Source organism: Maudiozyma barnettii (genome assembly GCF_903064755.1).
Source record: "Maudiozyma barnettii strain CLIB 1767 genome assembly, contig: KABA2_02, whole genome shotgun sequence".
In the NCBI taxonomy this organism is placed as follows: domain Eukaryota; kingdom Fungi; phylum Ascomycota; class Saccharomycetes; order Saccharomycetales; family Saccharomycetaceae; genus Maudiozyma; species Maudiozyma barnettii.
The window spans coordinates 21107-37127 of record NW_024545239.1 but is presented as its reverse complement, the minus strand read 5'-3'; the positions used below and the strand labels follow the sequence as shown (position 1 = coordinate 37127).

The following is a 16021-nucleotide window of genomic DNA, read 5'->3' as shown; positions in this document are numbered from 1 at the left end:
TCTTTGATATATGTCCGTGGACACGAATAGGACTTTCCCTTTTACAATAAGAGAACTTCTAAGTATGTTTTTTTCTTCTTCTCTATATATACTTGTATACAACATATGTTTAATATTACAACTAATGTCCATTGAAAAGGCCATCAGCCTGGGAAGGAGTTTCTGCTGATCTCATCCGCGGAGCTCTTCGACTACATTCTTCCATACCCGAGCTAGCTCCGCAACCTCGGATTCTAAAGAACTATATTCCGGCAGAAAAGTTTCAGATCTGCGCGCCAGAAGGAAAAACAAAAAAAACCCGCGAAGTAAAAATCCGTGTAAATCGTATTTTCTCTGTGGTTGGCGTAAACGAGTGAGGGGAATATCCGCGGAGATACTACGGCTTATGTAACATCTAACTGGAAGGTTCTCTTCGAGGGTGCTGATTTTCTTCTTAAACCTTGAGGAATATAAGCTTTTTCATTGGGAGCATTATATTGACTATAATGATATGCAGGTAAGTATCTATTGATATATATATATAATGATATTTTGATATATTGATTAATTGACCCTTACTTTTTTATTTCTAATTCTTTTACTGCTATTACCTGGAATAATTGAAATTTTTTAAATAATAAGTATAGGTTAGAATATGAAGTCCTGGTTAGATAACATGGAGAATTATTTTAGGAATATAAGGAATCTGAGGTTTACAATACGGCTGGCACTTGTATTAGCATGCGTGACAGGCGTATATTTGGCCAGGTTACGATTATCATTGCTGGTAATTACGATATTGATATCAATTACGTATATCCTTGCGTATCTTAATAAGACTGCTAAATGTAAGAAAGTTTTATCAGTGGTAAAACTTAAAATGCATGGATCTAAATGGACACAATTTCATATTACAGGTATTAAAAAAATTTCAAAAGATACATCTATATATACATTCAATGTACAATATCCAGAAGGATCATTACATTTACCATTAGGTCATCATATACAAATGAGAGCGAAGATTAATGATAAATATGTGGTACGTTACTATACTCCGATTTTCCCAAAAGAAAGTACAAGAGAGTTACAACTTATGGTGAAAACATATTCAAATGGTACAATGTCTAAATACTTATCTACTTTACAAATAGGTCAGGCAGTAGAGATTAGAGGACCGTTCGGAAATCCAAATTCAGAAAGTCAGTCGTACCCACTACAGAAGGAGATAGAGGACTATAGAAAGAGCCTTACAGATGCTAATCCTAATGGTGATGTATTAACGCAACTGGGAATAGTAGCTGGTGGATCGGGTATTACCCCTGTATTACAAGTTCTACACGAAATAGTAACAAACCCTTACCATTTGGAAAATATTTCACTCATATATGCAAATGAAACAGTAGATGATATCCTATTGAAGAATGAATTAGATGAAATGGCCAAAAAACATCCACATTTTCAAATACATTATGTGTTACATCATCCACCGAAGGGTTGGCAAGGTGAAAGAGGTTATATAACAAAGAGAATGCTACAGAAATATTTACCTCAATATAACAAACATCATAAAATGTTGGTATGTGGCCCTCTGGAGATGGATGAGTTGGTACTACGGTTTAGTAAAGAACTGGGATGGAACAAAGGCTTTCAAAAATCTAAAAGTAATGATAAAGTGTTTGTGTTTTGATTGAATATTCATGATAATGTGAGACACAATTTTTTTTTTTTAGTTTCATAAACACAGGAACGAATGACGATATATTACCTGATATATAATGATTAATAATAATTAAAAAAAAAAATGCATATGGTATTTAATTTATTTCACTTAGGGATAACGCTAAGGCTAATTGTAATTCTTCATCCTCGGACATCGTGCTTGAATGATCATTTGCTCTTGTGGAAGTACCTGTATCACGAGGTATATTATCAGATAAGATATCAGATCCACTAGGAATTGGCATAGTTCTCGTAGTTCTTTGTTGTTCTTCTGCCATTGAAAGTTCCAGAGCCCGTCTGAATTCATCATCACCTTCTGCAAGGTCACCCAAGTTTGTATTTGGAGAATTATCATCATTTATCCGTTCAAGAATCCGTTGAGATTCTTCAATAGCCCTCCTTAATTGTTCCTCTTCATCATCATCTACAGTACTATTCTCTTGCAATGTAGTTGATTGGGATTCCAACAATGCAATCCTCAATTGAACATCTTCTTCGTTATCGGCGTTTGCGACAGTTAATAACTGTTCGTTATTCCTTGAGGTTGGTGTAATATCACCACCATATGTCTCTAATAGTCTATGATGCTCTAGTCGTTGATCATGTCTATACGTTTCTTCCTCGTCAAAAGTATCCATTTCGGAGTTTAACGTTTCAATCCATTTGTTACTACGGTTACGATTCGAGGAGGAAGATTTCGTCCCCAATGTAATGTCATCATCCCCCGGGCCTTTATTTTTACTAGAGATAAACTCTAATAAATGCAATACATTACCACTTCCTACCAGGACTTTATTTTCGGAAATATCCAAAAATTGGGGATATTTATCAGTCTTCTGGATGACTTTTATAGGCGAGCCCGTTGATGAATCTAACAAATGAATCTGATTTGCAATGGCTACGACCACTAATAAATTTGTCACTTTCACTGTATGAATCTGTTCATCGAAACTTATTGTGGTTTGAATTTTTATTGTAGACGCAATGTTTCGTACATTAATAATTGCAATATCATTATCTGATGTAAGTAATGCCATGTAACAACCATCCTTACCTGCCAATGAAAAATCTTGTTCTTTAATAGATGTAGTCTCATCCATGTATACGTTTGTAATGGTGCTTGAAATGTTTGGGAAAATATCTTTAATTTGCATTGTCTGAGTGGTTCCAAAGGCATTATTTGGATCAAAACAGATTGTATATACTTCAGAGTTACTAGTCATTACAAGCGTACGAGACCCAAAATCTACATTAATAAATTGTAAAATATCTTGGGTTGTTGTGGTGCTAGATTGTTGAAGATTTCCCGATGACCGTATTATATTTAATGGTAAAGCTAATGAATGCAAAATTGAATGGTTTTGAATTACATATATTCTTTTATGATCCAATGCTAATGTGAAATCCTTCCAATAATATAGTTTCCAAATCAGTCCAATTGTTGGTTTCATGAATGCCACTCGTTTGGTATCTTCCCACCAAATCAATTCCCCATTCTCAGATGCACTAACACATTTATGTTCCTTCGAAGACGTATCATTCAATAAAGATGCAATCGCAGTGACACATGTCGAATGTGTAGAATTAAATTCTGTTGCTGGTGTCAAATATGATTTATTACCTAATAATTTTCCAAAGACACGACCATCAAATCTACCAAACACAGCCGCATTGATAGAGAAATCTAAAGTAGAACAACCTTGCGGGGTTGTACAAGGAATATAAGTCAATCTTTGTCTTGAACGTTTATTTTGAAGATGAATCAATGTAATGGTACCATCATTATAACAAGCACAACGAGGATATGAAAATACTAGACTCTCAATAGGCATACCTTGTTGCTGTTGCTGCTGTTGTAATAGTTGGTTTGCAGGACCAGGTCTAAATGGCGAGACTGCATATTTTGTACGTACAACTCTATTATGTCTCCAACGAAGTAAATAATCTCTACGTGCAATATATTCTGTATGGAATTCATGTGATCTTGCTAATGATGGAAATTTAGTAGTACCAAGTCTTGCAACAAACAGATATTTCCATAATTCATCTGCTGTAATTAATGCATTAAATGTCTTTGAAATTTGTTGTAAATGACATAAATCGGGCTCATCTAAATATGAAAATATATTAAATAAAATCTCTGTTGGTAACGTTTCTAGCGTTTGGTTAGGAGTAATGGAAGTCATCTCCGACAAAACGTCTTTTAGATGGAGATATAAATATCACAACAATGGTTTGAGTTTCTTGGAAAGAGAAATCCTGTACTAGGTTGATAAATTATTAAAAGAAATATAAATGTTGCAATGTGCTCATCGCATTATATATATGTGTGTGTATGCTATATAAAATTATATAATATGTGAGCCACCTAATAATCAGAGAAAAAAAGAAATTGCATAAAAATTAGTAATTTCAGGGCACGTGGTTGTCACGTGCAAATATCCCACGTGACCGCAACAGTTTTTATTACTACTACGTCATTTGGACTCGCATAATATTTATTTCTTAATGTGATTATCAGTTAAACATGATTATTGAAATGCAACCATTCATATTACATTTTCAATCTAATTATCTCATATCAATAGTAATTGACCGCTTTTCTTGAACAAATGAAAAAGAAAACCATTGAGAGCATGGAATTTCAGGCGGTCTTATCGGAGTAGAATTTCAACGATTAAGTCAAGACTAACCTTTATACACCCATGGTAATGAATGTAATAAACTAAATGTATGTACATAATAATATATTTTATTAAGGAAAATCTACTAGAGGTAATCATTTGCCAAGAAAATAAAAATTATTTATAGAGTTATGATAATGAACAACCAATTACTCTCTTACTTAATAAGATTACACTAATGAATCACGACTGTCGCAGACCATACCCTTGGACCTTCCACCGAAATATCCACCCATATAGGTATCTGCCTGGCGGCAAACAGCCCAAAACGGATCCACACGTACCATCCCATACACAATTTTCTCTTTCTTCTTACCCCCATACAAGCATATACATACATACTTGTACAACTATTGTTCGTTTAAGTCCTCTCTCTCTATGTATATAACGCAACACTCTCACTAACAACGACGACAAGGACTAATATCCGATGCGTCCTCGGTGGGTTTCTGTTTCTCTGGACCGGTTTCTCCATTTATCTATTGAGTTCAGTTACTTCCAACACGGGAGAGTACTCACTTGGAGGCGATCAAATTCCCATCTCGTTTAAATGCCAAAATATATCAGTTAATAAAACTGGATTGGAATGCGCTGCACAGTACTTTCACTCTTAGTGGCACTCCATTATTAAGGTATTGTGCTCGTTTAAATAAAAAAAAACATTCCGTTGGCAGCGGCGGCGGCGGCTGGCGTTTACGGATATTTCGACCCGGGCACAGCTGCTCTTCTCTCGTTGAGTTCGATTAAATTTTAAATTTTGGTGTGAACGCGCGCAGTAGCAGTAGTAATAGCTTCGTTAAGACTTTTTCGTTGGAGAATCGAAATTTTAAGAGGCAACTAGTAGCTGCCACTGCAACCAAAATTCTCAAAGGGTTGGAGGTAAATGAGAGAAACAACATCATCCAATTCCTGTTACGCATCTCTATATAAAGGGAGCAAAAAGATAATAGATTGAAAGGAAAGTATTGGAATAAATAGATACCTTTTTATACATATTTCACATTGCTACATTGCCATATATCCTCAGAGAATATACACCCTCACATTATACACACACATACACACACATATATATACAATGACTGAATTGAAGAAACAAAAGACTGACACTTTACCACCAAGACCTACTAATATCGGGATCAAAGGTATTGAAGTTTATTTACCTTCTCAATGTGTTAACCAAGCAGAATTGGAAAAATTTGACGGTGTCTCCACTGGGAAATACACAATTGGTCTAGGTCAAACCAATATGGGGTTTGTCAATGATCGTGAAGATATATATTCCATGTCGTTAACCGCTTGTTCTAGATTAATGGAACATTATAAGATTGATCCAAACCAAATTGGTCGTCTTGAAGTCGGTACTGAGACTCTATTAGATAAATCTAAGTCTGTTAAGTCTGTCTTAATGCAATTGTTTGGTGACAATACTGATATTGAAGGGATCGACACCGTCAATGCTTGTTACGGTGGTACCAATGCCGTATTCAACTCTTTAAATTGGTTGGAATCTTCTAGTTGGGATGGTAGAGATGCTATTGTTGTCTGTGGTGATATTGCCATCTATGATAAAGGTGCCGCTAGACCTACTGGTGGTGCAGGTACTGTTGCTCTATGGATCGGTCCAGATGCTCCAATTGTAATGGATTCCGTTAGAGGTTCATTCATGGAACACGCTTACGATTTCTATAAGCCTGATTTCACTAGTGAATACCCATATGTTGATGGTCATTTCTCTTTGACTTGTTACGTTAAAGCATTGGATCAAGTATATAAATCTTATTCAAAGAAGGCAATTGCCAGAGGTATTGCTGAAAAACCATTAGGTCCAGAATCTGTTAACGTCCTTGAGCATTTTGATTTCAATGTCTTCCATGTGCCAACTTGTAAATTGGTCACTAAATCCTATGGTAGATTACTATATAACGATTTCAAAGCACAACCTTCTCTATTCCCTGAAGTTGATGCATCTTTGGCTACAAAAGATTATGAGGAATCATTAACAGACAAAGCTTTAGAGAAAACATTTGTCAATGTTGCCAAACCATTCCACAAGGAAAGAGTTGCTAATTCTTTAATTGTTCCAACTAATACAGGTAATATGTACACTGGTTCTGTCTATTCTGCTTTGGCTTCTTTGATTTATTATACAGGTTCCGATAATTTGCAAGATAAGAGAATCGGTTTATTCTCTTACGGGTCCGGTCTAGCTGCATCTTTATTCTCTTGTAAAGTTAAAGGTGATATCAGTTATATCGCCAAAATACTTGATATCCAACACAAATTAGATTCAAGAACCACTCAAACTCCACAAGAATATGAGGCTGCCATTGCATTAAGAGAAAACGCTCATTTACAAAAAGATTTCAAACCTGTCGGCTCTATTGATTTACTACAAAAGGGTACTTACTACTTGACTAACGTCGATGAAAAATTCAGAAGATCTTACGAAATCAAAAACTAAGAAAAAAACTGAAAAAAAGAAAGTTTATTGAACCACCACTACCACAACAATAGTTTCATTCTCTTTCTTGCTATGTATATTCCGTATGATATATAATCAAAAAATAATAAAATTTAGACGACCTCATTAACAAAAGAGACAGATGTATACGTGCCTAGTATATTTGTTTTTCTATATTCTTGTTCTATTTCATTATATGTCATTTGCTGTGATTTGAATGGGGGGGGATCAGTTAATTTCCATTAACACCGCCGTACCGAGTGACGAATATATTCTGTTATGTGTGTCAACCTTTGGGGCCCCCGCACCCCGCGGATATAATACCGCCAGGTCTGTCACCGTCCGATTTTGCTCCATTCTGATTGGTCGGCACCGCAAGCCCTCTGTCACCCTCTGAATGGGGGCGAACGTAGCAACCCACAAGAACACCGCGGGAGGAAGAAGAGAGGGAGTGACTCTTCCCCGAACTCGGTCGGCTAGCTGCAACGCACCAAACTGACCAATCAGCATCAAGGGAGCAGTGGAAAATTATTTTGCGTACCGTGTCCCCTTTCTCGGTCCATCCAGAGAGAAACGTCCGCAGCAACACATCGCTTTCTCTTTGTTTCTTTCACCAAAAAGCGAAGGGATTCACTGACCGTTTTTTTGCATTGGTTTTTTCTTCTTCTCTACGTGCTTTGCGTTGCTGTCAGTTGGAAAAGGACCGAAATAATAGCAGACTCATAGTAAACTAGCTAATTTTAAATTTGTTTGCCATACATAATGGGTAAATCAGTGAATAAGACGTCGTTTTAGATATGGCATGGCAGTAACTGGTATAACTTTGAATGAAATATAATTGAAAGATAGTACTTACCTACAGAACTCTTTGTCTACTTACCTATTCTTTTTGTTCAAAAGTCCATTAAATCCTGAAAGTGGAAGAAAGTGAAAAATTTTGTCAACGTCGTACTTGCTTTTTTCATTATATTATATTATAATAACATACAACTATTTCTTTATATTTATTTTTCAACCTTCAGGTCCAATAAGCATTTACCAGATCCATTTCGAAAAGAATTACTACTGGCTTTAAATTTTGATTACATATATAAAAGTGAATACATTACTGCAGATAAATTATTTTCCATTATATTTGCTATTTAATTACTATCCAAACCTACAATTCAACTAATACCTTTTTTATTTTTATTTTAATTTAATTTGATTTAATTTTAATTTTTATGCTCATAAAAACAACCCTATAGTATTGACTATCTGTTCACTAATTAATTAATTTCATTTCATTTCACTTTTTTTTCTTTTCACTCTCTCTATCTTTATTACAAAAATGCATCCAACGAATAATAGAATAATAGCATTAAAATCTTTGAAATATAAGAAATTTGCTAAAGGTTGTCACAGATCAGCTTCCTCACATAAGAAGCCATCACCAACTTTCTTCGATAGTTCATATCAACAATATTTAAGACAAAATCATGGGTTGGTTCAATTAGACTCTGCTCAAACTCAATCACACTTACCTAATTTACAACCACATCCAGTGATTGGGGCAAACACAAATTTCAATACAGTTGAAGATGCCATACATCATGATGATTACATTATTACAGCTAGTGGGACTACCACAAACAACTACGGCTCTACACATTATTATGATTCTACCATTAATCAAACTTTATCTAAAAGATACTATTCCAATATAACAAATCAACAACAATTACAGCCACAAAATAATAATAATAATAATAATGCTCTAATAAATGAGTCTCTAAATATTCAAAATAAAGATAATAATACCACAACACAACATTCTGAATTTGCAAACGATGAGGGGAAAGTATGGGAAGAAGATACAGAAACCGATTTAAACCCGAAGGAATATTTAAAAGTTCATATTGAACAGATAGATAGATGTTACAATTTGAAAGAATACTCTAGAATAAATGCATTATACCAATCTTTAAAAAGAAATAATATAGTAGTTCCATTAGAGACTTACGAAAAGATTTTGGACTCGTTTGCAAAGAGAGTATTCGATGTCAATAACAAGAATCTGGACGAAAAAATGTTTTCTTTATTAAATTGTTATCACGATATTATAAACAATAGATTAAAACCAACTACAAAGATTTATAATATTGTCCTGTTGCAAATATTTAAAAACTCTATTGTGGCATTTGAATCAAACAATCCAAATGGTCTAGATTTCTTTAAGATTGGCTCCGAATTATTTCATACAGTATTGAAAAATAATGCATTGTCGAAGGAAACTATCAATTATTATCTATTAGCATTAAACGTCTTCTCAGGATCACCTTTCAAATACTTTAATATCAACAGTCAAAATCAACCAACAGCTTTGATTCCGAATTTAAACTATTTCAAATCAACTATTATTGATTCATCCGCATCATACATTAAGGACTCATTTTATTTTATTGCATTTATTAACTTGGCCAAGCTTACGAATGATTTACCATTTTTGAAGGATTTATATCAAGAATTTTTGCTATTATTACCATTGGATTCTTCTCTTTCATTAAAAGAAAACCAATTCGAAATATATTCGATGTTTATCACTGGATTCTTGGAAAGTGGAGAACTTACACTATCCAATAAAATCTTTGAAAATTTAATCAATGAAATTAAATTGAGAGATGGTATGTCAGAAAATATCAAATTGATTCTTTCCAACTATTTGATTTCATTAAGTAAATTGGATGCTCAAAAGGCTTATTTGTTATGGGTTAGTTTCAAGAAATTGAGATGGGTCCCAGAATTTACTTATGACTTTTATTTACAATTAATGTCAAATTCATTCCATGATTGGGAACTAACCAAAAAAATATACGACTACATATATCCAATGGAAAGAGTCTTTTACAATAGAGGAAGAGTAACTAGCACTTCAAAAGAAACAAATTTATCTAGTTATCTTCTATATCCTATTCACACTGAAATGATTTTAAATTCTTTGATGAATTATGCATTACAGTTGAATGATCAAGATGTGGTATTTAGATTATTAGAAGAATCCACTATTAAATCATTTACATTCGATATTAACTTATATCCAAGTATATTTAAATTTCTGATTGCAACCAACTGTACTCCATCTTATTTATTAAGAATGGTTGAAGCTCAAGGTAATTTACTATTAAATGAATCCATTAGCAGACAAAATAACATAAACAATTTACAATTCTTAAGTGCAATTACAGACGCAACAAGAAACACCGATATCTTAGAAGCCATTCTAAATATGAAATTTTTCGATACTATTTGTAAAAATACCGATTTTAACCCTGAAAACATTACAAACTTTAACATTAATTACAATGGCCTTGTTGTATTCTTAGATGCATTGTGGAAGGCACCAAAAGATTTCAATTCTTATCCTCATTACTTAGAACTTCAATCCAGTTTAATTATTAGATTATTTGAGTTTGATACATATGTTCCAACCGAGGAAAATAAATTAAACAATGCGACTGAGTTTACTCAATTTAAGAAAACTTTAGTCGAGAAATTTGAAAAGATGGCAACTAATTATCAAAGATTGAACTTCAATCCAAACGACGTCCATCATGTTGTATCGCAAGCTGTAAAATTATCAAGCTTACCAGAAGAAACAATAGAATACTTTAATAATCCAGGGGATTGGGATAAATCATACCCACTAAGTTTGGGATCCCAAATCAGAAATGCACCATCCACAGGGATTAAGGATTTCGAAAAGTTATCTAACGATGGATATTGTTTTGGTTATGATACTTATAAAGAGTTAATTAAAAACAAATACATCAATCAATATATCATTGAAAAATGTTATGAATTTGTTACAGTTGGTGATGTCGATGAGTCAAAGAGCCTAACCAATCTAATTATCAGCAAGATTGCTCCAACACAAATCGAGTTTTTATTGTTTTTGAAATCAAATAAGGATCCTACAATATCACTTGAGAAACAATTTTTCTTTCAAAAGTTTATGTTGAACTACTTAAGGGATGTATCACTATCAAAGATCCTTCGTTCATTGAAACATACAGATATTTGTCCTCAATTCATTGCCACTGTGAAGTTTCCAGAAAATTTCAAAAGTATTACTGTTCAAGCAGAGTTTAAAGAATCAATTGATTTAATCTATGAAAAATTATTCGAAGCCCGTGATTATGAAAGTATTGTTAGATTCAACGATATTTGCCCTGTGTTGAATCTTAATATTTTGCTAAAATCAACTATTAGATCTGGAGAAATAAAAATATACGAAACGTTGTTTGAGAAATTCAAATCATCTTTATCCCGCGACCAGCTTATTGAAATCAAATGTGAATATTTACTGGATAGCTTAAAGATTGATGAAACATTGAAATTATGCGAAGAGTATAAAGATGACAAAACTTGTGGAAAGTCTAAAGATTATTCAACATTTGCCAATTTCCTAAAAAGTTTTACTACTGAATCTTCGTTAATTATGGATCATCCTGAGAATACACTACAATTTTCTAATCAACTATCAACTTTTGGAGGTTTTACAGAGGTATTAAATTATTATAATCAACATTCTGAATTACTTGGTGATCCATTGACACTTGCAGAAAGACTTCAGATAAATAAGAATGTATTAGATCAGATGCTAAACAATTTGGTTGATGCCTCAAAATTATTTTTTGAGAACCAAAACATTACCGTGGGATTGTTGAACAAAACTGAAATTGTCAGACAATTTCAATTAAAACTAAAGACATTTTACCGTTTCAAGGCTTTCTTAAAAATACAGAACTACAAGGTCTCTGAACTGCAAAGATTATTAGATATATGGTCGAAAGTTGAACCATTCTCAATCGATTCATTTTTCAACAACATCATAGAAACAATATATCTGAAACCAGATACCACTTCGAACACGCTTTCCTTAAAGCATAACCTTTTGTGGAACTTTGATAAGTCATCCTTGAAGATTATCGCCGAAGATATCATACATGCATACCAAGCAGTGGGTGACCAACCAAAGATCGTTAAAGTCGAACAATTTAAGACATTCCTTGACCAACAACATTCATCCCCAATTATTTTATAAAACACAGCATTTAAATTATTAATATATAATTAATATATAATAACATAATTTTCATTTTATAATAGTACTTAAGAGTTAAGTATGAACAGCATATATGGAAACTAAGTCTCTAGTTAAGGTTTATTGTCATATTCGTTGTGGTGAAGTTTACCCGGCATGTAAGTTTTTCTTCTGCTCTACAGCCTATTTTCACCATTGAGGCTCTTAATCCTGCAAAAAGTTCATAGAGCGAGGGAGAGCCCTTTTCTCTGAAGGTGGCAAATACATACCATATATTTTAAAGATACCACGCACATACATCTATATACATTTAACATGGAAGAGAAGATAGTAAAAAATATTGTTTATAGCTGTGTAAGAACACATATTGGCATAACGAAATATTAGTTGTCCGAATCCTTAGGAATTGATTAAATATAACAAGGAATTTTAGGAAGTTTCATAGATAATGACTGACAGATATTCTTTCTCTCTGACAACCTTCTCCCCAAGTGGGAAATTAGGCCAAATTGATTATGCATTGACTGCTGTTAAACAAGGTGTTACATCACTTGGTATTAAAGCTACTAATGGTGTAGTGATTGCAACCGAAAAGAAGTCGTCTTCTCCACTTGCATTGACCGAAACTTTATCAAAAATTGAATTAATTACTCCAGATATAGGTGCCGTGTATTCAGGTATGGGTCCAGACTATAGAGTTTTAATTGATAAATCTAGAAAAGTTGCTCATACAAACTATAAAAGAATATACAATGAATATCCTCCAACCAAATTATTAGTGTCCGAGATTGCTGAAATCATGCAAGAAGCTACACAATCTGGGGGTGTCAGACCATTCGGTGTATCGCTCCTGGTGGCAGGGTTTGATGATCATAAAGGGTTTTCGCTGTACCAAGTTGATCCATCAGGTTCTTATTTCCCATGGAAGGCTACTGCTATAGGGAAAGGGTCTACTGCAGCAAAGACCTTTTTGGAAAAGAGATGGAATGACGAGTTAGAATTGGAAGATGCTATTCATATTGCTCTATTGACACTAAAAGAGTCTATTGAAGGTGAATTTAATGGTAACACAATAGAAATTGCCATAGTGGGTGACACTAATGATGATCTTTTGGGTTATACCGGTGTTCCAAAGGATAAGGGTCCTAGATTTAGGAAACTAACCTCTCAAGAGATTAATGACAGACTTGAAGCTCTATAAGTAAGGTATTCATGAAATCGTTTATATGTATATAAATATAGGTAGACAAACAACATCACATACAGATCAAACCGACCGATACTGACTCGCCGATACGGGTACGATTAGAAAGATCCAAATTATGTTACATTATTATTTATTTTATTATTATAGTAACATTGATGCATTTATATAAAACTATTTAAATGGTGCCTTTAGCGGATCGATAACTTCACCAGGTTTAGTCATAATTCTTGGTTTAATTAAGTTTTGATGCGATTTTCTTGAAGTCCATTGTTGACCCAAAGGCATACGTAAAGATCTCTCATATTGCTCCTTATTCTCGAATGGGAAAGGAACTGCTGATGATTGGTACTTTAAATTCTTCTTATTTATCTTTTCGTTTATGATCACATTTTGTAACCTTCTATCTTTTCTTTTATCTTTTTGTACAACACCCTTGATCTTCTTTATAGACCTCTTCATTCTAGGTTGAGTACCACTACCTGCCCAGTCACCCCAGCCAGGTAAGGTAACATCCTCTTCTTTATCATCATCGTCATCAGCAACTCTCTTCTTCTCATTTTCAAATTCGGCGATAACATCATCACCAGCAAAAGCATCCGCAATAACATCTTGTTGTTTAAAGGAAAATTCACCATCAAATTCATTGTCAGAACCACCATAAGGATCAACAATGTTCAGTTTATTGGATATTTCTGAATCGAGCAGCAACTCCCCATCATCATTGGATGTATCTTTTTTATTCTTTCTATCTTGTTTTGCTAACTTCTTTTCAATTTTTTGGGTTCTCTTTGTTTCCTTGGAGCTATCCTTATCGACAATTGAAACCTTTGTAGAACGTTTTACGTTTTTATTTGATTCATCATCACTACCAACTAACCATGGATTAGCTGGTTCTTGTGGCCCTCCCACTGTTTCGTTTGCAGCATCTGAATCATGACCATTGGCTGATTTTGAAGATAGGGTGTTTTTATTTAGTCTATTGGATAAGTTTCTGGAATTGTCAATACGAATTTCCTCCTTCAATTCTTCATCCGCCTCTTCTGCTTCCTTCTTTTTTATCAAGTTACTTGGAACATATACCCTCCTACCTCTGTTGAGTTGAATATTTTCATCATGATCAGCGTCGGAGTTAATCGGATCTTCACCATTCTCAAAAGCCCTTATATTAGCAATATTTTGAAGGTTAGCTTCCTTTTCTCTAGCTTCAGCGTTTCTCATAAATGCCATGTTCATGACACCTGTTTTACCAAGTACATCCTTCATTTTAGTATTTTCGACTTCATCAACCTGTTCAGTCTCAATATCACTTAAACCTTTACGTTCATCTTCATCATCTGAATTTCTGTCTTGAATTTTTGCTTTCAACCTTTCCCCTTGCCTTAGCATTTCTTCCATCTCGTCTCTCGTCTCAGCATCATTTGTCATACCATGCTTGATCATGTCCTTTGCCCACTTGGAGTTAGTCTTATGTTTCAATGTCATTCTTTCTTTAGCTCTTGCAATATCTAGCTCTGTGTCGCTTTCATCCGATATACCTGCCTTTTCTCTATTTCTCTGAATCTCCTTATTTTTAACTCTGTGATATGCCTTAGACTTGATTTTCTTTATTCTTCTTGCCTTTCTCTCCTCACGGAACATAAGATCTCTCATCAATCTCATTTCAACAGTTCTCTTCTTCATTTCTTCTGGAGTCATCTTGGCAGTATGCAGGTCTTCAAACGTAGCCTCTTTTTCGGGATCAACCAAATTAGATTGTTCTAAGACATTTCTAACCTTATCCTGTAAAGAACTCGAAGTGTTCTCAGATACAGACGTTGTAAATACAGAGGCCTCCTGGTGTTCTACTTTTTGGTTCATTGGGAACGACAGATGTTCTGCCCTTCTATTTTGTTTAACAACGTCAGACCATCTACTAACTTCGTCTTTAGATATTTCATAAGCTGCTTTACGTTCATTTCTCTGTTGAATTCTTTGTGGAAGGGGAATTGCGGTGGCTGCACCCTCACCTTTCAACAAAGTTGCCTTCTCTATAATTTGCTTATCATCAACAATATTCATCATATCAGATAAACTTAATTTTTGGGTACCTTCATTTTCTTTAATGGATGGCAAAATATATTCATTTTCCTCACCAGTACCATATGTTGCTAACCTTTTTGAAGAATTCTTTGATGCATCTTTCAATAGATTTGAGGTAATTGTCTTCAGTTCAATGTCTTCATCATCTTCTGAAATCTCGTCAAATGGATCGTCGCTTGATTCATCATCTTCTCCCTCGTCATCAGAACTTCCTTCACTACCTGATTCTTCATCACTAGATTCTATATCTGAATCTTGAAATTTTAATGGAGTATCTTCATCTTCTGCTGGTACATTTTTGTCTCCTTTAGATTGTTTAGTCTTAGTACTATCCATATCCCAAATTTGAGATAACGACATCAGTTCACCTTCTTCAATAGAGGTATAACCACCATCACTTAAATTATCCACATCAACATCTCCTTCTTTACCAAGTTTACCTAACTCATCACCAGAATCCAAGGCTTCGTCAGAGTCCAGCTCTTCATCTTCGAAGGACCCATCTGACATTACGTCAGAATCACTCTCATTCCTTCTCTCGGACTTCTTCAAAAGGTTGACAACTGTCCCATTTTTACGTGGATTATAATTATCACTGTCTCCATCAGATGCAGAACCTTCAAGTTCTCTTTCGGCGATCTCTAGAGCATTTAAAACTCTCTTAGAACTCTTACTTCTTGATTTGGATTTGGATTTTTTAGCCATCTTTTATGGTTAATTTTATAAAGATGTTATTTTATATTCTCTATGTATAGATTGTAACTTACGGTATGCACACAAGTAAAAAATTTCAAATATATAAT

The 16021-nt window shown here is 34.1% G+C and overlaps 6 protein-coding genes across 6 annotated transcripts; 4 read left to right on the top strand and 2 right to left on the bottom strand.

The window, feature by feature from the left end:
* Positions 1 to 634: 634 nt before the first annotated feature.
* On the top strand, positions 635 to 1669 carry AIM33 (cytochrome-b5 reductase; the record flags this gene model as incomplete). The annotated part of the gene is made up of 1 exon (XM_041548716.1): positions 635 to 1669. The coding sequence occupies one exon, from the start codon at positions 635 to 637 to the stop codon at positions 1667 to 1669; it is 1035 nt and encodes a 344-aa protein (XP_041404650.1).
* A 127-nt stretch (positions 1670 to 1796) lies between these two features.
* Positions 1797 to 3887, bottom strand: UFO1 (SCF ubiquitin ligase complex subunit UFO1; the record flags this gene model as incomplete). Its single annotated transcript, XM_041548715.1, has 1 exon — positions 1797 to 3887. The coding sequence occupies one exon, from the start codon at positions 3885 to 3887 to the stop codon at positions 1797 to 1799; it is 2091 nt and encodes a 696-aa protein (XP_041404649.1).
* A 1576-nt stretch (positions 3888 to 5463) lies between these two features.
* ERG13 (hydroxymethylglutaryl-CoA synthase) lies at positions 5464 to 6849 on the top strand (the record flags this gene model as incomplete). The annotated part of the gene is made up of 1 exon (XM_041548714.1): positions 5464 to 6849. One exon carries the CDS (start codon positions 5464 to 5466, stop codon positions 6847 to 6849), a length of 1386 nt encoding a protein of 461 aa, XP_041404648.1.
* Positions 6850 to 8179: 1330 nt separating this feature from the next.
* Positions 8180 to 11932, top strand: RPM2 (ribonuclease P; the record flags this gene model as incomplete). Its single annotated transcript, XM_041548713.1, has 1 exon — positions 8180 to 11932. The coding sequence occupies one exon, from the start codon at positions 8180 to 8182 to the stop codon at positions 11930 to 11932; it is 3753 nt and encodes a 1250-aa protein (XP_041404647.1).
* A 448-nt stretch (positions 11933 to 12380) lies between these two features.
* On the top strand, positions 12381 to 13133 carry PRE8 (proteasome core particle subunit alpha 2; the record flags this gene model as incomplete). The annotated part of the gene is made up of 1 exon (XM_041548712.1): positions 12381 to 13133. One exon carries the CDS (start codon positions 12381 to 12383, stop codon positions 13131 to 13133), a length of 753 nt encoding a protein of 250 aa, XP_041404646.1.
* A 177-nt stretch (positions 13134 to 13310) lies between these two features.
* On the bottom strand, positions 13311 to 15923 carry UTP14 (Utp14p; the record flags this gene model as incomplete). Its single annotated transcript, XM_041548711.1, has 1 exon — positions 13311 to 15923. The coding sequence occupies one exon, from the start codon at positions 15921 to 15923 to the stop codon at positions 13311 to 13313; it is 2613 nt and encodes an 870-aa protein (XP_041404645.1).
* Positions 15924 to 16021: the final 98 nt, after the last annotated feature.